This window comes from Macaca fascicularis, chromosome 7 (genome assembly GCF_037993035.2).
Source record: "Macaca fascicularis isolate 582-1 chromosome 7, T2T-MFA8v1.1".
NCBI classification, from domain to species: Eukaryota; Metazoa; Chordata; class Mammalia; order Primates; family Cercopithecidae; genus Macaca; species Macaca fascicularis.
This window is the reverse complement of record NC_088381.1, coordinates 18,718,740-18,744,169: the sequence shown is the minus strand read 5'-3', so window position 1 is coordinate 18,744,169 and position 25,430 is coordinate 18,718,740. Positions and strand designations below refer to the sequence as shown.

Below are 25,430 nucleotides of genomic sequence, written 5' to 3'. Positions count from 1 at the left end.
TCTGTCACATCTGGCACTAGGGGCAATGACTTTATCGTGTGGTGGGCCGATGACTTCCAGAAGAGGGTGATACAGCCAGAAAGACTCACATCAGTCGGGAGCTAGGGCCCCAGCCTGGTTCCACCCCCAGCTAGCTCTGTGCCCTCTCCTCTTGTGTGGATCCACGGGTCCCCTGCACACATTCACAGCGATCACCAAGGTGCCGGACTCTCATTTCTTAGAGCCCAGGCCAGGTCTTTGCTTCACAATCCAAATAAAGCAGAAACAGGCCCTTCTTTGGGGTCTGGTCACTGGCAGTCACACCTTCCTTTTTGGGGGAAGTTTCTGGTCTGAACTTGCCCATTTGGTTCATTTTGGAGTTGAATCACATCTTTTTTGGATGTATTTTTCAGCCTGCGACTCTAGGCCTTGGGAAGAGGAGATGACTGAATCTTAGTTGAGGGACAGAAATTTTGTCCCTCCCACAGTTCACAGCCCCAGAGATCCTCACTCTTCCTGGAGACTGTGCCTGTCTCAGCCATTCTGATGGTTGTGGTCCACAGAAGAGCAGACGTCACATCCATCTGCAGCCTAAGGCCTACGGTGGCCAAAGAGAACGCTAAAGCCTGTATCTCTAGTGGCTGAAGGACAGGCAGACTTGTTGTTTGGCCTGTCCTTATTTATAACCCCTGCCCATATGCCTGTCTGTACCTAGACACCGTACACTGACCCTGGAAGCGAGCCTAGGCCGAAGCCACAGGGAGTCATGGACTGCATTTCTCCAGGATGTGGATGGGCCCACCTCACCTTTGTCACCTTTGCATTTCTAGGCCTAGCACAGGTCTGGCACCCACCAGGCTCTTGGTGTTTGGAGAATTAATGAGGGTGGTCAGGAGAGATTAGAAATATCTTTGATGAGTTCATGTCCTTTGTAGGGACATGGATGAAGCTGGAAACCATCATTCTGAGCAAACTACTGCAAGGACAGAAAACCAAACACCACATGTTCTCACTCATAGGTGGGAACTGAACAATGAGAACACTTGGACACAGGAAGGGGAACATCACACACTGGGGCCTGTTGTGGGGTGGCAGGCGGAGAGGGATAGCATTAGGAGATATACCTAATGTAAATGACGAGTTAATGGGTGCAGCACACCAACATGGCACATCTATACCTATGTAACAAACCTGCACGTTGTGCACATGTACCCTAGAACTTAAAGTATAATTTTTAAAAAAACATACATACACACACACACATATATATATGTGTATATATATATAAAGAAACATCTTTGAGCCCAGATGAAATGCTTCAGCTCAAGAGCCGCAGGGAAGGAGGGACTTGAAGTGTGGCTAGTGTCAGGCCTTTTCCACAGCTGAAGGAGACTAGTCACTGATTTGCACTTGCCAGCTGGTCTCTGGGCCAGCTGTGCCAGCATCACCTAGAGGGGTCTGTTTTTCACAAACAGCCCAGTGATAACCAGGGGGCTGGGTTTGGGAACAAGAGTGCTAACCAGAGACTCCAAGAGTCTCATGGAGACAGACTGAGCTGGCTCCTGCCTGGGAAAATTAAGCTCTAGTCACTTCCTGGAACATGTCAAACTCCACCTCCAGCAGGCCATCCAGCCTGGGTCCTCTGCAGGGCAGGCAGCTCCACCCTCCCAACTCAGTGCTACCTGTCACACCTGAGCCAGCAGTTTGTGCAGCCAGAGGAGCTCTGGCAGGGCTCCCTCCTGGGGCCTGGGCTGCCCAGCCATGCTCTGGGCACTCTGGCCAAGGTGGCTGGCAGGCAAGATGCTGCCCTTCCTGGGGGCAGTGCTGCTTCAGAAGAGAGAGAACAGGGGCCCTCTGCGGAGGCACTGGCGGGTAACGTACCTGAGATTACCTGGGAAACCCGGACTGGGGGAGTCCTGGGAGCTACAGTGCCCTGTGAGGACTGACACCAGCCCCAGCCCTGGGTTTTGAGTTGGGGTGGGACCTGTTTATTCTAGATGACCTGGCAGAGCTTAAATTAAACCTTGAAAATAGCTCCCTCCGATTAGGAAATGGAGGGTTAGTTCACCTGACACTTGTCTGGGGTGGGTTGGCTTTTGCGAAGGATGCGCGAGCCTGGCTGTAGAGTCTCCGGCGCTGGTGGGGTTGTGAGGGGAGAGGTTCCCTGCCAGCAGGCGGCATGCTGATGCTCTCTCTCCTGAGCCCAGCTGTAATCTGCTCGGTGACTCATCAGACCGGTACCGGCCGTGACTCTCGGCTTCCCCTCACCTGCTCGCCGCCTCCTAGGCTGTCTTTGAGCCTCTGTCAGGGAGCAAGCGAGGGAGGGGTGTCGCCGTTTTCTCTTTTAATATTTAATCGCCTCAAGCACAACATTAGCGCAGCTCTCACAGCCGCTCCCAAGCTAGGGTGGGGGCGCGAGGGTCTGAGGGGGGCCGCAGGTGTGTGGTGCACAACAGCCATCGATAGTTCAGCGAGTCCGTGCTGGATTCAGATTTGAACCCAGACCGGTTGGGTTCCAGGATCCAGACGCATCACGAAGGTGTTGAATTCCCAATGCCCGGGCCCCGCCAAGGTCTCCCTGCTCCCCCGCACAGAGACATCAGTGACCCTAAGCCAGGTTGCTGCTCCGTGATGGGACGAGGGGAACAATGTGGGGAGGGACCAGGCTCACACTAGCTAACTGAGTCCCTGGAGTTCTGTTGTTGCAGCGGGAAACCCACCCATACTATGACCTCCAGGTGAAGGTGCTGAGGGCCACAAACATCCGGAATACAGACCTGCGTGAGTGACCCCATCTCCACCCTTCTCCCTGTCCTTTCCCTGAGGCCTCCTCAGAGTTCAGCTCAGCCTGGCAAAGACAGAGAGAGAGACAGTGTGTGTGTGTGTAAGAGAGTATATACATGGGTGAGTACAAGCGAGAGTGTATGTGTGTATACATGTGTGCAAGTGTGTGTATATGTGTGTGTATGTGTATACATGAGTATACATGTATGTGTGTGTGCAAGTATGTGTGAGTGCAAGTGTGAGTACATGTGTATACGTGTGTGAGCATATGTGTGTAATGTAAACGTGTGAGTGCGAGTGTGGGAGCACAAGTATGTGTATACATGTGTGCATGTGTGTGCGAGTGTGTAAGTGCAAGTGTGTGTGAGTGTGTGAAAGTGAGTGCGTGTGTGTATACATGTGTGTGCATGTTGTATATGTGTGTGCATACATGACAGTGAGTGCCAGTGGGACTGAGTGCATGTGTATGTGAGTGCCAATGTGAGAGTACGTACACACATGTGTGCGTGTGTGAGTGCAAGAGTGTGTGTGTGAGCGTGTGTGTGTGGAGTAGGTGGAGGGACTGGTGCTGACCGTGGAGGTGAGGGCAGGCAGGGCTGGAGGGGACAGCTGTGCAGACTCGGCCTCCTCCCTGTGCCTGGGAGTGCCGCCCTGGGTGAGAGCGTGAGGCCCGCTGTGGCTACAAGTCAGCACGTGCTCTCAGGGAGCTTTCCATGCCAGCGCCCACACAGGGAGGGGATTTTACTGCCTGAATCATGCAGTAGCTGGAGTTAATGGTCTGTGCTACCATGGGATCTTTCCAACTGGCTGCTGCAGGATTTCTGTTCAGGTGAACAGGAGGTGTCTGGAATCAAGGTGGAGTGAAAGACATCAAAGCTCTCCCTCCACCTCCTCACCCCACCATGCCACATGGGCAGCTTCCCCTCCTCGCTGCTCTGCTCCTTCCCCTTCCGCCCTAGCCTCCCCCAGGAAACCTTTTCAGCAATGAGAGCTTGAGGCCCCGGCCCCTCCCCTGTCCTACCTGCAGTGTCCAAAGCTGACTGCTACGTGCAACTGTGGCTGCCCACGGCGTCCCCCAGCCCTGCCCAGACTAGGACAGTGGCCAACTGCAGTGACCCCGAGTGGAATGAGACTTTCCACTACCAGATCCATGATGCTGTGAAGGTGAGGGCCAGCCAGGGGCCAGGCTGCGGAAGGAAGGGTAATCTTCAGGCAGCTGCCCTCCTGTCCTACCTCAGGCTCCGACCTCCTGCCTGCCCTGTCCCCAGAATGTTCTGGAGCTCACTCTGTATGACAAGGACATCCTGGTCAGCGACCAGTATTCCCAGCTCCTGTTTGACCTGAGGAGCCTCGAGTGTGGCCAACCTCACAGACACAGCTTCCCACTCAACCGCCAGGTGAGCCCACCAGTGCTGGCGGAGAGCCCAGCTGGGGGAGGGGAGGCCCAGCACAGGGCCACCGAAGAGGGGGCTCTGGTCAGCACAGGCCAAGCCTCCAAGGCAGACCTTCCTCCATCCCGCAGCCCTGACCCTATAAAGGTTTCCCTCCAATACATCTTCCTTGCGTGAAACCAAAATATGAGCTCCTTGAGGGCTGTGTGTTGCCTCAGTCACAGCTGGATTCTCAATGTCTAGAACAGTGCCTGACACACATTTTGGAATAAATGAGGCTCTCCATGGAGATACCACTGCCCCTCCTATGTCCATGACAAGCCATAATGCCAGTCTCCCCTTCTAGTTCCTGGAGCCGAGCAGGGCTGGCAGGCAGGAACAGCTCTGGAGGCTTTTGGAGCCTTGAAAAAACTGGTGCTCCCTCCCCCTCCATTTAGGATTCACAAGAGCTGCAGGTGGAATTTGTTCTGGAGAAGAGGTGAGTTCTGGCAGAGCCAACGCCCTCGGAGACTCAGAGATTTGAGTCACGGCAGCTCCTAGGTGCCAGTCACCATGTCTTGCACTGGCCTTGCAGGCCTGGTCTGGAGGCAATGGCCTGGTCTTGACACCCATCTGCATGTTGGACGGCATGCTCGCCCCAGCCCAAACCCTGCTGTGCTCCCCAGGCTCTGCCCGCTGCTTCACTCACATTCTGATTGTAGAGGCATCATGATGGGGCCAGATGCATTCCCCCTGTATTCCTCATCCTTTGCAGCCAGGTGCCTGCATCTGAAATCATCACCAACGGGGTTCTGGTGGTGAGTGGGGAAGGCGAGCTTGGCGGCATTCCGGGCGGGGGGCAGTGAGGAGCCTGTGATGGGGCCCATCAGGCCCACTTGTCTCTGAAGGACACCCAATCCCTCCTCAGAGGGGAGGCATGCTAGGGAGGCACCTCCTTAGGGGAAGGACAAGAAGCTGCCAGGCACTTGGTGGACAGCCCAGGATCCCAGCCTCCTACTTCCACACAGCATGTCACTCACTTGGGCCTCTGGCTGCTAAGATCACTGGAGCAGCCACTCTCATGGCCCCTCAACTCCTCCCCCTTTCCCACCAGCGCCCACTTCCTCTGAGTCTGGGGAGAGGGGCTGGGGATAACCTTGGGCTGCTGCAAAAGACTCCTACCCATGAGGCCCAGGTCCTGGGAGGTCTGTTTCCCAGACCCTGCCCCAGGCACTCCTCCCTCCCTCCATCCTGGCTGGGGCCGTGGGCTGTCTGGCTCCCACAGGCCTCTGCTTTCCTCAGGCTCACCCCTGTCTGAGAATCCAGGGCACACTCCGGGGAGATGGGACCGCCCCACGGGAAGAGTACGGTGAGTCTGGCTCAGCGGCCTTGGTTCTTTTGCCTTCTCTCCTGGGGTTGGGACTACTGATGTCAAGGAGGTGAGTCTGGGTCAGGAAGCTCTTCAAGTTTTCATTGCTCAAAGCCGACTAACTAACATGGGATGGATGGCCCCAGGAGGCAGTGAACGACCTGTCCCTGGAAGTATTCGAGCAAAGAGGTTGTATCCGCCCAACTATTGCTCTACAACAAACACCCACATGATCTCAGTGGCATACAAGCAGCGTTTATTCAGCTCACACACCCGGTGGTCAGCCGGCCGGGCTGGGCTGGGTTGGGCTTGGCAGGGGGTGACCCAGCCCTGTGCTATGTGTCTCTCCTCTGCCTCCTGTGACAAGCCCATTAGCCTGGGCATGTTCTCAAGGCATCAGCAGAGGCACAAGAGAGCAAGCCCAACTGAACAAACGCTTGTTAAGCCTGGTCACATCCTGGCTGCTACCTAACATGTTATTGGCCCAAACAGGGTTGAACTCAAAGTTGGAGGGTGGGGAACATAGTTGACCTCTTTAGTGGGAGGAGCTGAAATCACATGGCAGTGAGAATACAGGGGAAATGAAGAATGGGGGTTGTCAAACCCAGTGCCACAGAGGGCAGCCACCCAGCCAGGGGAGTCCAGATGTGGGACAGCAGTGGTGGCTGTGTGACAGTGCTGACAGCCTGAGCCTGCAGGATGAGTCCTGCCCAGGGAACCCTGAGCGCTCACTCTGAGGCAGGCCCTGGGCTAAGCATTTTAATGTGTCTTATAATCCTCCTAACAACCTTGTAAAGCAGGCACAATTAGAATATCCTCTAATTCATGAGGCTGAGGCCCAAAGAAGACATTTGCTCACGGGCACACAGCCAGTAAGTAGTAAAGCCAGGGTCAAACCCAGGTCGGTGACACTCCGGTTCTCTCAACCACGGATTATATGGCTTCTTCTTACGAATAGCACGTCTCCATCTCAGTCCATAGGCCTTGGCATGAATAAAATATCACTTTCCTTACATTCTTGAATTCCCTTCCCACACTTGGTCATGTCGAGTCTCTGAGCCTCATCAAGTGCAAGGAGGGGCTGCAGGACAGGGACTCCTCTGATCCCTCAGTGTCTGCTGTCCTCGTATACTTTATGTCTCTGGTTCTTCCACGTTGTGTTAGGGGCTGGGAGGCTGTCTGTGGCCCCCTCTGCCTGGATGTCATGTGCAGTCATTTCTTTCTGGGGTCTGGCCTCCTCCCCAGAAAGCTGCTGGGAAGCTGGGCAGGGAGCTCTGAAGCCCACAAGCCTGCCCCCTCACTCCTCCCAGCCTGGGCCTCACCTTCCAGCCTGGGCCTCACCTTCCAGCCTGGGCCTCATCTTCCAGCCTGGGCCTCACCTTCCAGCCTGGGCCTCATCTTCCAGTCTGGGCCTCACCTTCCAGCCTGGGCCTCACCTTCCAGCCTGGGCCTCACCTTCCAGCGTGGGCCTCACCTTCCAGTCTGGGCCTCACCTTCCAGCCTGGGCCTCACCTTCCAGCCTGGGCCTCATCTTCCAGTCTGGGCCTCATCTTCCAGTCTGGGCCTCATCTTCCAGCCTGGGCCTCACCTTCCAGCCTGGGCCTCATCTTCCAGTCTGGGCCTCATCTTCCAGCCTGGGCCTCACCTTCCAGCCTGGGCTTGCCCTCTGCCTCTTCTCCAGGACGTGCATCTGTCTGTATCCACGCATCCCATTCTTCCTCCTCCTGCCTCTACAAACCTTCCTCTCCCAGCGTTCTATACTTGTAAACAAAGGCCAGAACAACTTGCAGCCTATTGGTTTTCTCTCGGGCCACAAACCTCCAACACAATGAGCAAAGAGCCTGAAGTGGGGCAAGGGGGAAACCACCGCCTGAAAACTGCTCATTCTTTTTTTTTTTTGAGATGGAGTCTTGCTCTGCCGCCCAGGCTGGAGTGCAGTGACACAATCTCGGCTCACTGCAAGCTCCGCCTCCCGGGTTTACGCCATTCTCCTGCCTCAGCCTCCTGAGTAGCTGGGACTACAGGTGCCCGCCACCACACCCGGCTAATTTTTTGTATTTTTAGTAGAGACGGGGTTTCACCATGTTAGCCAGGATGGTCTCGATCTCTTGACCTCATGATCCGCCTGCCTCGGCCTCCCAAAGTGCTGGGATTACAGGCGTGAGCCACCGTGCCTGGCCTGCTCATTCTTATAATAAACATAGAATCAGCTCAAATCATCAGCCCCACAGGCTCTGGGCAGGGCCCCTCTCCCTCCCCGTTCCCTGTCTTCCCCTCCAGGCATTTTTGTGCTTCCCACCCTTCCCTGAGTTCCAGTTCTGACCAGGGCAGGCTAGAGGACCCGAGTCCTTCTGGAGGCTTTCTCTATGAGCAGTGCTCGAGAGAGACCAGGGCGATAGGAGTTGGCATTTCCTAGGGGAAGAGAAGGGAGGAGTTGCTGGTGGGGTGCTGCCAGCATAAGCCGCACAGACACAGACCCACCCCCTCACCTGCGCACCCACCTGGGCCTTCTGCTCTCAGGCTCTCGGCAGCTCCAGCTGACAGTGCCTGGGGCCTATGAGAAGCCACAGCTCTTGCCCCTGCAGCCTCCCACAGAGCCAGGCCTCCAACCCACCTTTACCTTCCATGTGAACCCAGTGCTGAGCTCCAGGCTACACGTGGAGCTGATGGAGCAGCTCTCGGCTGTGCAGGTGAGTGTGCCGCCAGGACGGTCTGTAGATCCAACTCAGCCCAGACTGGCGTTCCAGGGCCACGTTGGGGGAGCCTTTTCTTCCCCGCTGGAGAGCTTCTTGGGTGTTTTCTTCTCCACAGAGCGACCCCAGCGTGGAGCTGGAGGCTCAGACCAGCAAGCTGGGCGAGGGGGGCATCCTGCTCTCCTCTCTGCCCCTAGGCCAGGAGGAACAGTGTTCTGTGGCCCTGGGGAAGGTAAGGCTCTGTCTGGGTGCCAGAGGGACCGCTGCCTGCTCTCTGTGACCACCAAGAGAGGTCTGGAGGAGGGACCCAAGAGGGTGGCTGGATCAGGTCAGCCCAGAGCTCAGTTATGATGTCCACATCCGGCCAGTGATGGCAGGGCCATAGGGGCTGCAGGTGGGGGAGCTACTTCCCTGGAGAATCCTGCTCAGAGAGCTCAGGGCTGGGGCTGCTCTGTCTTTCAGGGCCAGGAGGTGGCTCTGAGTGTGAAGGTGGAAATGAGGTGAGTGGGACTCCAGGCAGAAGGCCTCTTGGGGCTGGGCTAGAAGTGTGGGGACACACCCCAACATGCTCCACTCTCTTGCCCAAGAAGCTCAGGCTGTGGGGTGGGGGTGACACCTTTCCCTCCCCGGTTCTGGTGCTGGTGGGCGGATCCCTTGGACCTGCTCCTGTGAAAGACCCGGGCTGGGCCCAGGGCTCTCCTCCACTGGACAGTCACCCAAAATCCCCCCGCCCCCGCCCCACTTGAGACAGCTCCGGAGACCTAGACCTACGCCTTGGCTTTGACCTCTGTGACGGGGAGCAGGAGTTTCTGGACAGGAGGAAGCAGGTCGTGGCCAAGGCCCTGCAGCAGGTGCTGGGATTGAGTGAGGCTCCGGACAGTGGCCAGGTACGGAATGGAGGAGGAGCTGGACCCCAGAGCCGCTAGGACCAAATTGAGCCTCTTCCCTTGAGAGGACCAGCATGGCTAAGAGGGGCCAGAGGAGGTTGGCCTGTTTGCCTGAGCTGATGGACACCATCGGCAGAGCCAGGACCCCATATGGGACGAGCGCCAAACAGTCCTGGCCAAGGCTGGATATCTTGGTCTGCATGGACTGCCGTAACAAAACCCCACAGACCAGGTGGCTTAAATGACAGAAATGACTTTTCTCTCTGTTCGGGAGGCTGGAAGTCCAAGAGGAAGGTGCCATCATCAGGGCTGGCTTCTGCTCGGGCCCCTCTCCTCTTCCTAGTGGAGCTGTCTCGCCGTGTCCTCACGTGGCCCTTCCTCTGTGTGTGTGTGCAGAGCGTACGCCTTGGGGTCTCTTCCTCCTCTTCTAAGGACCCCAGTCCTGTCAGTTGAAGGCCCTTACCCACTTCACCTTTATCACCTCCTTGTAGGCCCTATTTCCAAATACTGTCACGTTGGGGGTTAGGGCTCCAACACAGGAATTTGGAGGGGCACAACTGAGTCCGTAACATGATCAAAGGGATGTGGAGCTTGGGGGTCCCTGGGATCCTCTGGGTTTAGAGACAGCCAGCCTGTGGTTGGGAGGCAGGAGGAAAGGAGTGCTGAGAGAGGGACTTACTGGGGATCAGGAACAGGCTGCCGGCTTCCTCCTGGCTGCCTGAGTCCCCAGGAGACGCTGCCACTGTGGCCCAGCGCTCGTTCATTCGGGCAGTATGTGTGCCCGCTCTGTGCTAGGCGTCTGCTCTGTCTCACCCAGCACTCTGAAGCAACAGCGCCTTCCGTGAGCAGTGGCCAGGGAACATTTTTTTCAAGACAAGGGAAGAAAAGAGAATAGGGAAAAGAGCCAAAAATCCAGAGTGGAATGAGCCAAGTCTTAGTGGGAAAGCTAAGCAGCCGAAAGTATCGACTCTGACCGCTCAGGCACCTCCGACCCTGAGGAGACCTTAAAACCTCGGGGCCCCTTTGGCGTCTGGGGGCAGGTCTAGACTGCTTGCTGGCCTTTGTCACTTTAGCTCAGTGGTGCTCAGCGGGGCACAATTGAGTTCCTCCCCACCGCACCCCGGGGGACATTTGTCCATGTGTAGAGATGGATTTCGTTGTTGCTGCTGGGGAAAGGGGAGGTGGAGCGAGGCTGCTGGCTTCTACCGGGTAGAGGCGGCCAGAAATGCTGCTAAACATCCTACCACACACAGGACAGTCCCAGCAGCAAACAGCTACCTCGTCAGGAATATCAAGGGTGCCACGGTTGAGAGGAACCTGCCGTAGCTGATTTTGGGGAATCAGATGTACCTTCCAGGTCTATATCTTCCGGGTCGAATGGTGAAGGGCTATCTCTGGAGCCATACTGCTTAGGTGTAAGAGCTCATCACTTAATAACTGTATGATCGTGGGCACATTATTTAACCACCCCCTGCCTCAGTTTCCTCATCTGGAAATGGGGTTCTCACTGGGCTGCTGTGAGGAATCAATGAGATAATACGTGTAAGGCTCTTAGAATAATGTCCGACATGTATAGGCATTACATGTAATATGTAAATGACGGTGGTAGTCGGAGTCGTTTTCCTTGTTACTGTTGTACCCAGGTTCCTGTAGTGGCTGTGTTGGGTTCCGGGGGTGGAACCCGAGCCATGTCCTCTCTGTACGGCAGCCTAGCAGGGTTGCAGGAGCTCGGCCTGCTAGACACTGTGACCTACCTGAGTGGGGTCTCTGGGTCCACCTGGTAAGTGAGGTGGGGGCAGGGCACAGGGTAAAGGAGACCCCACAGAGGGTGGGGTTGTGACCTGGTGATCTGAAGGAGTCCCTGAGGGGCTGGGATCCTGCCTCCAAGGGGATTAGGAGGGGCAGGAAGAGGCTGAGTCCCAAGCGCCCCTTTGAGTGGGGTTGCTTGCAGGGCAGCAGGGGCAAGTAACGGGGGTGGAGGGCCACTCACAGACTCTGCACCCCTCTCTCCCGTGGCCGTGCTCTCCTGCCCCTGACTCAGGCACACCCCCCATCCGCAGGTGCATCTCCACACTCTACAGGGACCCAGCCTGGTCCCAGGTGGCCTTGCAGGGCCCCATTGAGCGTGCCCAGGTTCACGTCTGCAGCAGTAAGATGGGAGCTTTGTCCACGGAGCGGCTACAGTACTACGCTCAGGAACTGGGGGTCCGGAAGCGCAGTGGCCACAGCATGTCCCCGGTCGACCTCTGGGGCCTCTTTGTGGAGTATTTCCTGTACCAGGAGGTGAGAGAAGAGCCAGAAGGAAACACACAGGCTCCTCTCCACTCCTTCCACCCGCCCTTGCTTCTGCCTCATCCCTCAGGCTCAGATCTGATATACAAAGCTGTTTTGAGGTCTCAGCTCCCCTGGGGTCAGGAGTAAGACTCCAGGGTGGGCTGGCACCACTTTGCCTCTCTAGCTCCTAACCCCTGGGGAGTAGGAGGCTGGTCCACAGCGCTCAGCTCTGGCTGCATATTAGATCACCGGCACAGCTTTGCAAACACACCCATGCCTGGGCCCCCCTTCCAGAGATACTGATTTTAGTTGGTCTCAGGATTTTTTGAAAGAGATTTCAGCCCACACCTGGATGTGAGGCCCAGCACCACACCCACTCCCCGGCCAATTCGGCCGTAACTCACTCCGCCTGGCTGCTCCTGGCACTTCAGACCCAGTTGCAGTTCCAGGCAATAAGATGCGGAGCTGCTCCCCACCACCCCGTGTGTGGCGATCAGGTGTGGATGGATATCACAAGTGATTTCTCATTTCTCAGTAAATAATCTACATTTCTTAGTAATTTATTTTTTAAAGAAATTGGACTGGCTTTTCAAGGATTCCTTTAGCAACATCACCCTGACTTCCTGGTGTTCTGATACGCTGTTTTGAATAGTAAAGAAGGAGGGAGGGTGTTCCTATAGTCCCTGGAATTATACAGACCCACACTGGGCTCCCCTTGGCTGTGGCCTGAAACCTGTCCCTCAGAGAGCTGTCCTTAGGGCACTGGCCTTGATGACCCAAAGCCTCTCTTGTGGGCATGCCACACCCTGCAGGGCGCTGGCCCCAGGCCACAGGGATGGGGAATGGAACTCCCGAGAGGCCGAGCTGCCTCCCTTCTTTCCTGCCCAGGAGAACCCTGCCAAGCTGTCTGACCAACAGGAGGCGGTCCGCCAGGGTCAGAACCCTTACCCCATTTACACCAGTGTCAACGTCTGCTCCGACATGAGTGGGGAAGATTTTGCAGGTGCCTGGGTGTGGTGATGAAGGAAGGAGGTAGATGAGGTGGGGAGGAGGGGGTGAGAGAATGGGGTGATCAGGGTGCCCAGAGGAGGTGGTTGTACACAGGCACCTTGGAGCACAGCCGGGCTGCTGCTTCCTGTCATTGGCAAAGCTAAGATTCCTGCTTGGGCACAAGCACTGTGGTGGGAAGCCCCTGGTGACTTTCCCTTTACTCGGGCCCCTAGAGTGGTGCGAGTTCACGCCCTACGAGATCGGCTTGCCCAAGTACGGGGCTTATGTTCCCACCGAGCTCTTTGGCTCAGAGCTTTTCATGGGACGATTGCTGCAGCTCCAGCCCGAGCCCCGGATCTGCTACCTGCAAGGTGAGTCGAGGCTGGAGGGCTGGGGACAGGCAGGTGCCGGGGCCAGGCCCTGACTGACATGGGGTGGGGCCCTGCCTGTCTCCTTAGGTGTGTGGGGCAGTGCCTTTGCCACCAGCCTGGAAGAGATCTCCCTAAAGACTGTGGGCTTGGGCCTCAGCTTCCTGGAGTGGTACAGAGGCAGTGTGAATATCACAGGTGAGGGTAGTGACCCCGAGCCCCTCCCACACCACATTCCAGCAACGGGGCCCTGGTAGAGACACAAAGAATGAGGGAGGGGACAGAGAAGGACTTGGCTGTCCCACTGGATTCAGGGAAGTCCTGAGGAAATGACCTCTAGCTTAGGGTCTCTAGATGTCCAGAGGTGTGATCAAGTCACATCTTTGAGTTCTCTGTTCTGGGATCCGATTAGGTCCACTCGGTGCAGGACTGCTGGGTATCGGGTTGATACTCTGTCCACCCCTCTTCAGTGGCTCCTCTTCAGTCTGGTCCTTAAATGGCTCATGGGAGCCCCAGGGTGCAGAGCACCTTTCCCGCCTTTCTCCCCTGGATCACTTTTCCTCTGTTCTTCAGTTCAGCTCAGATGTCATTTTGTCAGACATCCCTTTTCCACTCCATCCCTCCACAATGCCTGAGAATCTTTTTTTTTTTTTTTTTTTTTTGAGACGGAGTCTCGCTCTGTCTGTCGCCCAGGCTGGAGTGCAGTGGCATCATCTCAGCTCACTGCAAGCTCCGCCTCCAGGTTCACGCCATTCTCCTGCCTCAGCCTCCAGGTAGCTGGGACTACAGGCGCCTGCCACCACGCCAGGCTAATTTTGTTTTTTGTATTTTAGTAGAGACGGGGTTTCACCGTGTTAGCTGGGATGGTCTCAATCTCCTGACCTCGTGATCCTCCCGTCTCGGCCTCCCAAAGTGCTGGGATTACAGGCGTGAGCCACCGCACCCGGCCTGCCTGACAATCTTACCACCATGGTCCCCTAGAACCATGTGCACATCCTTGCCATCCTTACCCCGGGGCTTTGTCATCATCTATTCTCTCTTTATGTGACTTTCCCCACAAGTAGGCCGTGCACTTGGGAGGGCCAGCGCAGGCCCCGTTCACCTTCGCAGCCCTCGTGCCTGGTGCAGTGCTGGGCATAATAACTGCTCAGTCACTGTTTAATGGACGAAGTTCTGATTGGAAGCTGTAGACTCAAACTTTATTTTCGAGAGGGTAGAAGATAAATTATTATTTAGTAAATACAATGTTATAGGCAGTTTACAAAACATAGAAGATACAAAAGAAAAAGTCGTTTCAAAGTGGTTCGATGAAGCATCGATCAGAGGCCTGGGAGGTGGGGTCAGGGAGGAGGAGGGATGTGGGGAGGGCTCAGTGTTGAGGAAGGGCACCCCTGAACTATAAGAACCACTGGGCAAAGGAGGATGCCACTTCTCCCTCTAGTTCGCTGTCCCACCCCTGTCTAGATGACTGCCAGAAGCCTCAGCCACACAACCCATCGATGCTGCCAACAAGGATCCTTACCCCACAGGGGCCCTTCTCCCAGGCTGTGCTGGGCATATTCACCTCCCGCTTCACTTCTGCCCAGATTTTTAACTTCACCCGGGGTCTCTGCTTGCACAAGGACTATGTGGCTGACAGAGAGTTTGTGGCCTGGAAAGGTGAGTGCTGCCCTGGGTGGGAGATGGGGGCTTCCCTTCCTGCCTGCACCTCTGGTTCACTGGGTCCAGTGCTGGCTTTGGGCTGGGGGTTGAGGTGTGGTCTCCTGCTGCCTATGGGCTGATGCGGAGCGACTCTAAGTACTGCTGGAAGTTGGAAGGCGGGGCCGAGGGCTTGGGGTGGGAGACTCCGTGGCTGTCAGAGAACTCTACAGAGAGAAGGCAAGTGTGAATGCAAATACAGAAGGGGTTGCTAGCAAGAGCAACTGCATTTGTCCCCGTGCATACACATGGGTTCCTTGCAGACAGACACCCAGACGCCTCCCCCAACCATCTCACCCCCATGCGGGACTGCCTGTACCTGGTGGACGGAGGCTTTGCCATCAACTCTCCGTTCCCACTGGCTCTGCGGCCTCAGAGAGCCGTGGACCTCATTCTGTCCTTCGACTATTCCTTGGAAGCTCCTTTTGAGGTGAGCTGGGGGCAGGGATGTGGGGAGCACCTTCAGTGAGTGGACAGAGAGGGTGAGGGAGGAGAGGAGGGGAGAGAAGGCTCTGGTGAGGGAGACTGGCTGGGTGTGTGGGGGTTGCCCTTTGTGGGCGGCCTGGGTTCTACTGTGTGTGTGAAGGGGCTGCCTTCTGAATGCTGTTGGCAGCACAGGTCTCCCAGTTGCAGGAGAATTGCTGAGATGGTGGTGGGCGTGGGAAGAGGAGGCCAAAGCGGGTCCCCAGGAATCTTCTAACCTCATCCACAGGAGACCCCCTAGTTCTAGACTCTGCCCGTTCATGACAGAGTTCCCCACTCCAGCTTGGACCCGAGTCTGTGGCCCCTTTGTTACCATGGTAACAACAGAGCCATGAGGGTCCCCTCTGATGCTGAAGCCCTGCAGCAAGTCCCTCCAACTCTGCTGGGTGGTGGACGGAGGCCCCCATTCCCGCGTGGGTGCTGGTGGTGCTGCTGGAGCAGCCCTTCCTTCTTTGGTCTCCTCCTTGTCCTGGGTCCAGTGAGAGCCTGCGATTGACTGGGGATTGACAAAGCCTCTTCTGACACGGACGTTCTGTGATTGTCGCGTGTCAACCTTGTGAAACTGACATCGGCCTCTGATAGGGAGCAGATGGGGTGACAGAAGGGAAGACCACACCGTGCTTCTGGGGAGGAATGCTGTTGCGGCAGTGGATGATTGGTTGTTGATCATTACTGATTATTGTTAATCTTCACAACCCCACTGGATAGGGGAGCTTTTGTGTTTTTTTTTTTTTTGAGACGAAGTCTTGCTCTGTCACCAGGCTGGAGTGCAGTGGTGTGATCTTGGCTCACTGCAACCTCTGCCTCCTAGGTTCAAATGATTCTCCTGCCTCAGCCTCCCGAATAGCTGGGACTATAGGCACACACCACCACGCCCAGCTAATTTTTGTATTTTTAGTAGAGACAGGGTTTCACCGTGTTGGCCAGGGTGGTCTTGATCTCTTGACCTCATGATCCGCCAGCCTCGGCCTCCCAAAGTGCTGGGATTACAGGCATGAGCCACCATGCCCAGCCTGGAGTTTAAACATTTTTTATTTTACACATGAGAAACCAGCTCAGAAAGGAGCTGTCACCTGCCTGAAGTCACTCAGCTAGTCAGAAACAGAGCTGGCATTGAAGTCTGGGTGTGTGTGAGTCCAGGGCGGCGGGGAGTGGCCAGGGTGGAGGAGAGGCAGAGTCAGAGGTTTGCTCCTGCTAAGGTCTTGAAGATGACAGAGAAGTACTGCCTGGACCGAGGAATCCCCTTCCCTAGCATCGAGGTGGGCCCTGAAGACATGGAGGAGGCCCGTGAGTGCTATCTGTTTGCCAAGGCTGAGGACCCCCGCTCCCCCGTCGTGCTGCACTTCCCCCTTGTCAACCGTACCTTCCGCACACACCTGGCCCCAGGTTAGGGAAGCTCCAGGCCTGGGACTGACCCACAGAGCCCTGCGATGGTGACGGGATGCTGTTCTGAGGGTGGGTTCCCTGGAGAATGTTGCTAAGCGCGCCTCCTGGTAGGCCTGAGCTGGCCCTCTGCTCCCTGGGTCTCAGTGTTCACATGGGGCCAGCCCCTCCTGGTGGCTTTGAGAGCTGAGATGTGGCCCAAGCAGGGCCCGAATGGAGCCAGTCAGGTGTCCTGCACAAGGAAGATTTCTGGGCTGTACCAACCAGTTCCACAGAGGGCTCCAGCCTGGCTTCTCTGCTTCCCCCACCCACAGGTGTGGAGCGACAAACAGCTGAGGAGAAGGCCTTTGGGGACTTTGTCATCAACAGGCCAGACACCCCCTATGGCATGATGAACTTCACCTATGAGCCCCAGGACTTTGATCGGCTGGTGGCCCTGAGTCGATACAATATTCTGAACAATGTGGAGACCTTGAAGTGTGCCCTCCAGCTGGCTCTGGACCGGCACCAGGCTCGGGAGAGGGCTGGGGACTGACCAAGGCAGGAGGCGGAGGACTGTGACAGAGAGGAGACACCCTGTTCGTGGCCAGGGCTCGTGGAGGGAGGAGCGATGGGGACGCTGTGCGGGGTCTGCTTCCCTTCTCTCCAGGACCTGCCTCAAGGTGCCCCAGGCCCCGGAAAGCTCTTGCAGAATTGCAGCTTGGACTTGGGGCAGGGCTCTCCTTGTGTGCTTTTTGGAGAAGATGGGCAGTAGATCTCTCCAGGGGCTCTTGGGGATGTAGAGACAGCAGCACTCATCTCACAGCCGGGTGTGGAGAGAATCAGGTGAGCCACAGGGCCCACCCCAGACACAGAAGCACCTCACAGGGCCCAGGTTCTCAGACCCACACGGAACAGGGGCTGAGAGCATCGAGAAGCCAGCTGTCCTCCTTACACTGAGACGGAAAGCAGAGATGCACCCACCCACACTTCCCGCAGAGCGGCCCAAGCCCCAACCCCACCTTGAGCTCCTGGATGCACTGCTATCAAGAACAACGAGGGGCCAAGTGGGGGTGGCCAGCCTATGTTGCTGACTCCATCATCCTAACCCTCCTTCTGCCTTCTGGCCTCCTCGTGCCTCCTCCCAGATCACCCTTGTCTTCCCAGAGACCTAAAGCCTGTGGGGTGATGGCCCATTCTGGCTGCTCCAGGTGGGAGATCTGCACATGTCTCCCTGCCAATTACCCAGGCTTCACTCTTCGAGCCTGGGCCACAGTCTCTGGTCATGTGTGTAGTGGCCACGTCATGCAAATATACTCTCACCATTCCTAGTAGCTCAATGAGTGTGTCTAGAAGGGGCATCTGTTCATAAGGGGGAGAGGATGTGCACCTGTATGCGGGGCAGGGGGGTGGTGCAAGTTCCTGGGGTAGGTTGGTGGCATGGGCAGTGCAGAGGGAGCCTCGCCTGGGCTCTTGCCTCTTTCCCAGATGCATCCAATGGGTCTTGGCAAGTTTTGTTTCTCACTATCCCTCTTCTCCATTTCCCCTGACCCACCAGGGGCTCTCCAAATATCTAGGACCTCTCTAGTGCGGACAGCCCTCAGATTGGTGAAGAGGAGATCCATTCTGGCCACGGCCTCTGCAGCGTATGCCCCTGGTGCTGAGCCGCCCAGGACCCTGCAGCAGCGCTTGAGCCTTTGTTCCTTCTGCCCCCTGTGCCGGGGCTCCCACTTGGCTGTGCTCTCGCTCCTCGCTCTCTTACACAGACACGCTGTCAGGGACACCTGTGCTGGGAAGCCTTACCTGTCCTGAGTCTGGGAAGAAGACTGTAGTTCTGGCTCCCAGATGGGGGAAGGGGGACTGGAGCCCAGCCTGTGTCTTGGCCTGGCTGGGACCTGCAGCCCTCCAGCTGGCATGAGTTGCGAGGGCTGGGGGAGCCAGTTATTTGGGCTGGCATGGGGTGGGGGCATCTCAGTTCTCCTCTGCCTCCTCACCATGGCTGCCTGTCACAGGGCACGGCTCCTCCTCTTGGTTCAGCAGTGAGAGGTTTATCTGGGAGTTTATCTGGCTCCTGCTGTGGCCATCGTCATCAACACTGCTGTGCCTGCTGTCATCAATAACTTGTTAGTAAAACCTTCATAGGTTCCCAGCTTAGAACCGCACAGTGTTCACAACTTAGAATCTGCAGTGTTTCTTCAGTGCCCATTAGAGCCTCAGGCTGTCTCTGGCTCCTAGAAAGTCATTCTACCATCTGTTTTGTTCACTGCTGTATCCTCAGTGCCTAGAGCAGCAGCTGATACATGGTAGGTGCTCAATAAATACTTGATAAATGAATGGGAACCTACATTCTAAGAGATGGATCATCACCCACCAACCACAAAAAAGCATGCAGTGGTTTCATGATTCTTAACCCATTTGGACTTTTTGAAGAGCTGATGTAAACCACAGACCCTCTCCCAAGAAAAAGGCACACACACACATGAAAAGTTGCTTACATCAGGGTCTCTGCTTCAGCTGTGTGATCACCAGCCCCAGGGTTGTAGAGGCCAGTGACTGTCCCCCAAGGCCAGTAAGGCTTGTGCAGAGTAGGCGGGGACCTTCTCACACAGAAGTGTAGACAATGCCACTTGTGCTCAGATCAGGTTTGGGAGGACACTGGGACAAGATCAAGGGCAGGGAGCTGGAGGCTGGACTGGTGCTGTGGCCCAGATATTGGCCAGAGGTGCAGGGAGGATCTCAGCCAGGGATGGGGAGGCTCCATCAAGACTGACTGGGAGCCATGCAGAGTGAGAAGCCAGGGGAGGGGCTGAAGATAACCCGGCCAGTTTGATACCTGCTTCTCAGGAGGGATCTGAGTCTTTACCTCATTCCCAACCCTTGTCTAAGATGGCTGGAAATAAGCTTCAAGGTCCTGAAGGTGACAAAGTTGGAGGGATTTGTCCAGAAGAACAAGCATGGTTTCCGTTGAAGCTGGGTAGAAACACAGGAGCAGGGACATCATTCATCAACTTTGTCAGAGCCCTTCATGAGGCAAGGCAAGAAAAAGGGGGCCACAAGTGTAGCAGATTGGTCAGAGTGGTGGGAGAAACTACAGGGAAGGGAGCAGGCCTTCTGAAAGGTTGGAAGCTCCTGCAGAGCCCCGGGGGAGAATAGCTGAAGGCAGCTGTTCTATAACCCTGAGCAGAGGGCAAGGAGTAGGTACAAGGGAGTGTGGGGGAATTTATCTTAAACAGGCTTGTTTACCTATGTTGACCAGGAACTGACCTTTGATCATCTGCGCACATGACATTCCCTGAAAGGGGAACAATAAATGTTAATTACCTCCAGTGTTTGCTCCAGGCTTTTGGCATTGTGCCTGCACTGAATAAAGGCAAGCAGTTCCAGCTTCTCGGGGCTGTACTTTGGCCACTTGAGCCGGGCAGTCCCCTGGCTGCTTACACTGCATACCTGTGTCTGGGTACCCATTTCATCCACTGCTCGGCCAGGGTTACTTCTCAGTGAGGTGGTATCTGAGTCTTTACCTCATTGCCAACCCTTGTCTAAGATGGCTGGAAATAAGCTTCAAGGTCCTGAAGGTGACGGAGTTGGAGGGATTTGTCCGGAAGAACAAGAATGGTTTCCCTTGAATGTGGGTAGAAACACAGGAGCAAGGGCATCATTCATCAACTTGTCAGAGCCCCTTATGAGAGAAAGAGGGGGCCACAAGCCTGTCACATATGGCTGCACAGGTTGTGCACTGCACAGCTTCAGGGGATGCTGTTCACATGAACCGATGATGTGCCTTGGAGTTGTGTGACCTAGCAGCCCTGGGACCACAGCCTCAACTGAGTATGAGGACAGAGGCTGGTTCAAATGTCAGGCCCCCTGGCTGCTTCGATGCATCTCTGGGCATTCACAAGAATCTCCTGCAGAAAAAAAATAAGCAAGTATCCTTTCCATTCCTTGGATGGTACAGCACTGGGAGAGGGGCCTCAGGTACTGGCAGGTGGCTGGTGGGCATGGGTAACCCCCGCCTTCTCCGAGCCCAGGCCATGCAGCTAACATTGCTCCGTTGGTGGTGGTAATCAGCTGAGGATTTGAATGAAATGTCCTTCATTTCAGATGGAACCATTCTTGCAGAGCAGAAAGCAGGGCACTCTGCATAACCCTGCAGGAATCTATTTTTCCCTAGCACCTCTGTCCTGTAAAACTCCACAGGGACACCCAACAGAGGAGTCCTGGAATTTTCTCCATGCAGGACAGTGGTCTGTAGGGGGCTGTCCTGGGTGAGTTAGGGAGGCTATTTACCACTAGAAGTCGGGGCTGGGGAATGATTTTTTTTCCTATTAGGAAAGCTGAGGCACAGGAAATACTAAGCAGTGAATGAGTCACTATGTTAAAAAGCCAGTTACTTTAGTAAGATTTAGGTCTTGGTTTTGAAAAAGATGCACAGTTGCTTCTCGACTTACAATGGGGTTACATCCCAATAAACCCATTGGAAAGTAAACAAATTGTGAGTCAAACCATTCAGTTGGGGACTATCTGTATAAACATGTAATAAAGGCCACAGTTTGAAAAGTCTACCAACACTAGGTGGGGAGCTTTGGCAAAGTAAGTGGTAAAAGGAGGCGAGGCTGGGGAAAGAGGAATAGACAAAGGGGAGGAAAATATGAGTACGGAAGAGAAGGGATGGGGAGCTACCCAGAGTGGAGCCACCCGGGTGGGGAGAGGCAGGCACGTGCTCTTGAGAGAGGCTCTGACTGATTTGCTGGCGTTCACAAGTCCTCGTGGCTCTTTATCCTTTGACCCCAGAGTGGTGGATCTCACCTGGGCTGCACGTTGAATTCACCTGGGGAGCTTTAAATGACTGACGCCTGGCCCAGCTCTGCTTGGTCTACTGCAGGGCGTCTTTCTCATCCCACCACCCCCACTGGGCTCCTCTGGACCATGGCGGCTGAGGCTTCCACAGGAGGGTCCAGGTGGCCCTTGCTTGTGCTTCGTCTAGTTCGGGTTGGTACCATTGAAGCCCCTTCTTGCTTTTCCTTCTTCCCTCTGGCCTCAGCCCTTCTGCCATCCTTGTCCTCCCGCCCTCTCTTCGGGTCCCTGAACACTGCCAGCATTTCCTGGAGGCGCCTCAAGGCCTCTAAGGGCCTGTAGATTTTCAGTTCCATCTTGGGTACCAGAAAACACTGTGCCATGCCCCAGGTCTCCTTTCACTCTGCATCCCAACCTCTCCGTTTATTTTACCATCACTGGGTTTCAAAGCAAGTCCTGCGTCTTGAGACACACTTGTTTTCTGTTTGCCATGCTTTGTCTTCCTCCTCCCTTTTCCTGCTTTCTGGTTTGATTTCTTCCTTCCCCCGTCTGCTGGTTTGAATGTTATGCATCCTATTTCTACCATTCTGGTGGTTCCTCTTGTCAATTTCATGGACGTACCATTTATTTACAATAGCACACATTCACTCCAAGTGCACAGTAAGTGTACAAGAGAGTAAGTGTACAGTTCAATGAATTCTGATTTATATACATGTGTAACTACCACCACAATCACGATATGGAACATTTCCATCACCCCAAACGTTATCTTGTGTTCCATCCCAGTCAGTTTCCCCACTCCTGGCCCCAGGTGACTACTGATCAGCTTTCTCCCACAGTGGATTTGTCTTTTCCAGAGTTTCATACAAATGGAATGATACAGTGAAAAAATTGTTACATTGAACCGCTTAAACATTTTTTTGACTTACAATTTGTTGACTTTTTCAAACATTTTTTTGACTTACAATTTGTTGACTTTTTCACTCATTGTGTCCAGCTTCTCTCACTCAACATGTTTTGCATTTGCCAGTCATCCCTGTTGATGTGTCTGTAGTTCTTTGTTTAGTATAACTCACTAGGATTTATGTGGATATCCCACAATGTTTATCCATTCTCCTGCTGATGCAAATTTGGTTTATTTCCAAATTGAGCTCTCATTAAAAGTCTTCTTATGGCCGGACGTGGTGGCTCACGCCTGCAATCCCAGCACTTTGGGAGGCTGAGGCGGGAGGATCATGAGGTCAGGAGATCAAGACCATCCTGGTTAACATGGTGAAACCCTGTCTGTACTAAAAATATAAGAAATTAGCCGGGCGTGGTGACGGGCATCTGTAGTCCCAGCTACTCAGGAGGCTGAGGCAGGAGAATGGCATGAACTTGGGAGGCATAGCTTGCAGTGAGCCAAGATCGTGCCACTGCACTCCAGCCTGGGTGACAGAGCGAGACTCTGTCTCAAAAAAAAAAAAAAGTCTTCTTACTTAAATATTCATTCATTCATTTAGACAGAGTCTCACTCTGTCGCCCAGGCTGGAGTGCAGTGGTGCAATCTCTGCCTCCCGGGTTCAAGCGACTCTCCTGCCTCAGCCTCCCGAGTAGCTGGGATTACAGGTGTGTACCACCATGCCCAGCTAATTTTTGTATTTTTAATAGAGACGGGTTTCACCATGTTGGCCAGGCTGGTCTTGAACTCCTGACCTCAAGTGATCCACCCAATTCTGCCTCCCAAAGTGCTGGGATTACAGGCATGAGCCACCGCACCCAGCCTAAACTTTTATTTTTTTAAAGTCCCTTTAAAAAGTCCACCAGTCTCTATTGTCTCTCCCCAAACAAGACAAGCATCCCGGCATGCTTGTGGCTTCCTGTTTCCTGCGCTATACTCTGCTCCCCCACCACCCAAACGTTCTACTAATCACCTGGAATCTTATTTCCAGTGTATTAAAAACTTCAAAATAGAAATTTTTATTTCCACTTTACAATATATTTTCTTGATTTAGTTGTTTGTCATTGCTTCTTGTAACTCCTTTCTTTTGTGTTTGCTTTTCTTTTTAGTGGAGTGCAAAATTGAATATTTAATGAAGGGTGCGTGGATGGTAAATATTCTGAGTCTTTATATGTCTAGAATTGTCTTTTCTTGCCCTGACTTATGAATAATAGCCTGAATGAGTATAGATTTCTTGGTTCACGCTTGCATTTGCTCAGATGTTAATGCCTTCTTGCATTTGATATTGCTGATACACAATCTGATGGCAGTTGGAGTCTCCATTGCAGGTCATTTGTCTTTCTCTAATTTTTAGGACTTTGTCTTTTTATTTTATTTATTTATTATTTTCCGAGATGAGGTCTCACTCTGTCACCCAGGCTGGAGTGCAGTGGCAGATCATGGCTCACTGCAGCCTCAACCTCCTAAGCTCAAGCATCCTCCCAACTCAGCCTCCCAGGAAGCTGGGCCCATAGGCATGTGCCACCATTCCTGGCTATTTTTATTATTATTTTTTTAAATTTTGTAGAGACAGGGTCTCCCTATGTTGCTTAGGCTGGTGTCGAACTCCTGGGCTCAAACAGTTCTCCAACCTCGGCCCTGTAAAGTGATAGGATTACAGGTGTGAGCCACCATACCCGGCCTGTCTTTGATTTTTAAAGTTTAACTTTGGCCAGGCTCTATGGCATACATCTGTAATCCCAACAATTTGGGAAGCCAGGCAGGAGGATCACTTGAAGCCAGGGGTTAGAGACAAACCTGGTCAACAAAGCAAGACTTCATCTCTATGAAAAATTAGCTGAGCATGGTGGTGTACACCTGTAGTCCCAGCTATGTGGGAGGCTGAGGCGAAAGAATTGCTTGAGCCCAGGAGGAGGTCGAGGCTGCCGTGAGCCACGATTGCATCACTGTACTCCAGCCTGGGTGACAGAGTAAAACTATGTCTCTAAAATCCAATAATAATAAAATCAGAAAGTTTAATTTTGATTTTTCTAAAGTGTAAAGGAAAAAATTATCAGTGAGTTCTTTTGACTTCTGGATGTATGTTTCTTGAAGCTCTAAGAAATTACCTGTCAATTTTGTCAAAAGTGCTGTTCATCCTCCCTTTCTGGAATTCATATTAAATGGATGTAGAAATATCTGAATCAATGCTGTGTATCCCTAAACTTTCCTCTTACGCATTCTGTCTTTCCATTGTGCTGTATTCCGGGGGATTCTCTTAGCATGGTTTTCCAGATCATGAACACAATCTTCTCCTGTGTCCAGTCTGCTCCTGGATTCATCTTTTGGGGTTTCTGTTTAACTTGACTATCACATTTTTCATTTTAAGTTCTCTAAGTGGATCTTTTCCAAAACTATGTTTTCATTTCCTAAATAGGCTTCATTCCTTTCACTGTGATGAGGTTAGCGTATGTATTTTAACACGTTTTTCTGATTGTTCTGTGACTGGATTCCTTGGGGGTAGGTTCTTTGTTGCCTCTCTTTCATGGATTCTGCCTTCTGTATGTATTTGGTGATTGTTGGTTGTAACCTCATCTCTGAGAGAGTTCCTTGCATGCCCTGGGCTGTGATGGCTCCTGGCTGCGTGTCCTTGGCCATGCCATGGCAATGATGGCCGGCCTGCAGATGGCAGTGTGGGACTTGGGGCCAGGGAGGCTGAAGCTATGCTGTTGGGGGTCTCGCATAGCCTTGAAGGGACACTGCAGCCTCTGGGTAACAGTAGCAGTAGCAGTAGCAGCCTTGGCGTGGAGGGCTGGGTAGCATGCACATGTGTTCCTCTGCGCTGCCTGTTTACCTCTTTCATTCAGGGCTGCCTCTGAGTTTCTGACTCATGAAGAGTTCTCTTTCTTGCTTTGAGTCATGGGTCATGAATGTATTAACCTATGTTTATATCTTTTCTATTACTAATATGATGGGTTTGGTATAGGGGGTCCTTCGGCTTGGATGTTTGTTCCCTCCAAATGTCATGTTGAAATTTAATCCCCAGTGTTGAAGATGGGGCCTAATGGGAGGTGTTAGGTTATGAGGCCAGATCCCTCAAGAATAGGTTATTGCCCTCTTTGTTGGGGGCTGGGTGAGTTCTCACTCTATAAGTTCCTCCAAGAGCTGGTTGTTGAAAAGAGCCTGGCACCTCCCCCATCTCTTGCTTTCTCTCTCACTCTGTGATCCCTGCACACAAAGGCTCTCCTTGCCCTCTGCCATGAGTGGAAGCCGTCTGAGGCCCTCACCAGAAGCAGACGCAGACACTGGCACCATGCTTTTTGTACAGCCTGCCAAGCCGTGAGACAAATGAACCTGTTTTCTTTATAAATTACCCAGCTTCAGGTATCCTTTCATAGCAACACAAATGAACTAAGGTGGGGATGAGTAAAATGTGATAAAGGAAAAGTTCTGGTTTCAA

The 25,430-nt window shown here is 53.8% G+C and overlaps 1 protein-coding gene across 4 annotated transcripts; it reads left to right on the top strand.

The window, feature by feature from the left end:
- The first annotated feature begins 1,663 nt into the window (after positions 1–1,663).
- Positions 1,664–17,597, top strand: PLA2G4F (phospholipase A2 group IVF). 4 transcript variants are annotated; one of them, XM_015452705.4, is made up of 20 exons: positions 1,664–1,851; positions 2,688–2,760; positions 3,791–3,927; positions 4,032–4,160; positions 4,592–4,632; positions 4,909–4,951; positions 5,436–5,502; positions 8,023–8,192; positions 8,314–8,427; positions 8,658–8,695; positions 8,947–9,082; positions 10,726–10,862; positions 11,143–11,365; positions 12,245–12,359; positions 12,580–12,717; positions 12,805–12,912; positions 14,179–14,373; positions 14,676–14,842; positions 16,095–16,182; positions 16,593–17,597. In XM_015452705.4, exons 1-20 carry the CDS (start codon positions 1,741–1,743, stop codon positions 16,811–16,813), a joined length of 2,451 nt encoding a protein of 816 aa, XP_015308191.3. In that variant the 5' UTR covers positions 1,664–1,740; the 3' UTR covers positions 16,814–17,597. The 4 variants fall into 4 exon arrangements, 3 of the variants coding, with proteins under 3 accessions (XP_015308191.3, XP_005559341.3, XP_015308193.3); XM_005559284.5 differs by having other exon boundaries at positions 16,095–16,281; XM_015452707.4 differs by lacking the exon at positions 16,095–16,182.
- The last annotated feature ends 7,833 nt before the right edge of the window (positions 17,598–25,430 follow it).

Coding starts and splice junctions, on each gene's coding strand:
- PLA2G4F (XM_005559284.5), top strand. CDS start 1,741: ATGCTCTGGGCACTCTGGCCAAGGTGGCTGGCAGGCAAGATGCTGCCC. Junction 4,952..5,435: donor TCACCAACGGGGTTCTGGTG/GTGAGTGGGGAA, acceptor TGCTTTCCTCAG/GCTCACCCCTGTCTGAGAAT. Junction 12,913..14,178: donor AGGCAGTGTGAATATCACAG/GTGAGGGTAGTG, acceptor ACCCCTGTCTAG/ATGACTGCCAGAAGCCTCAG.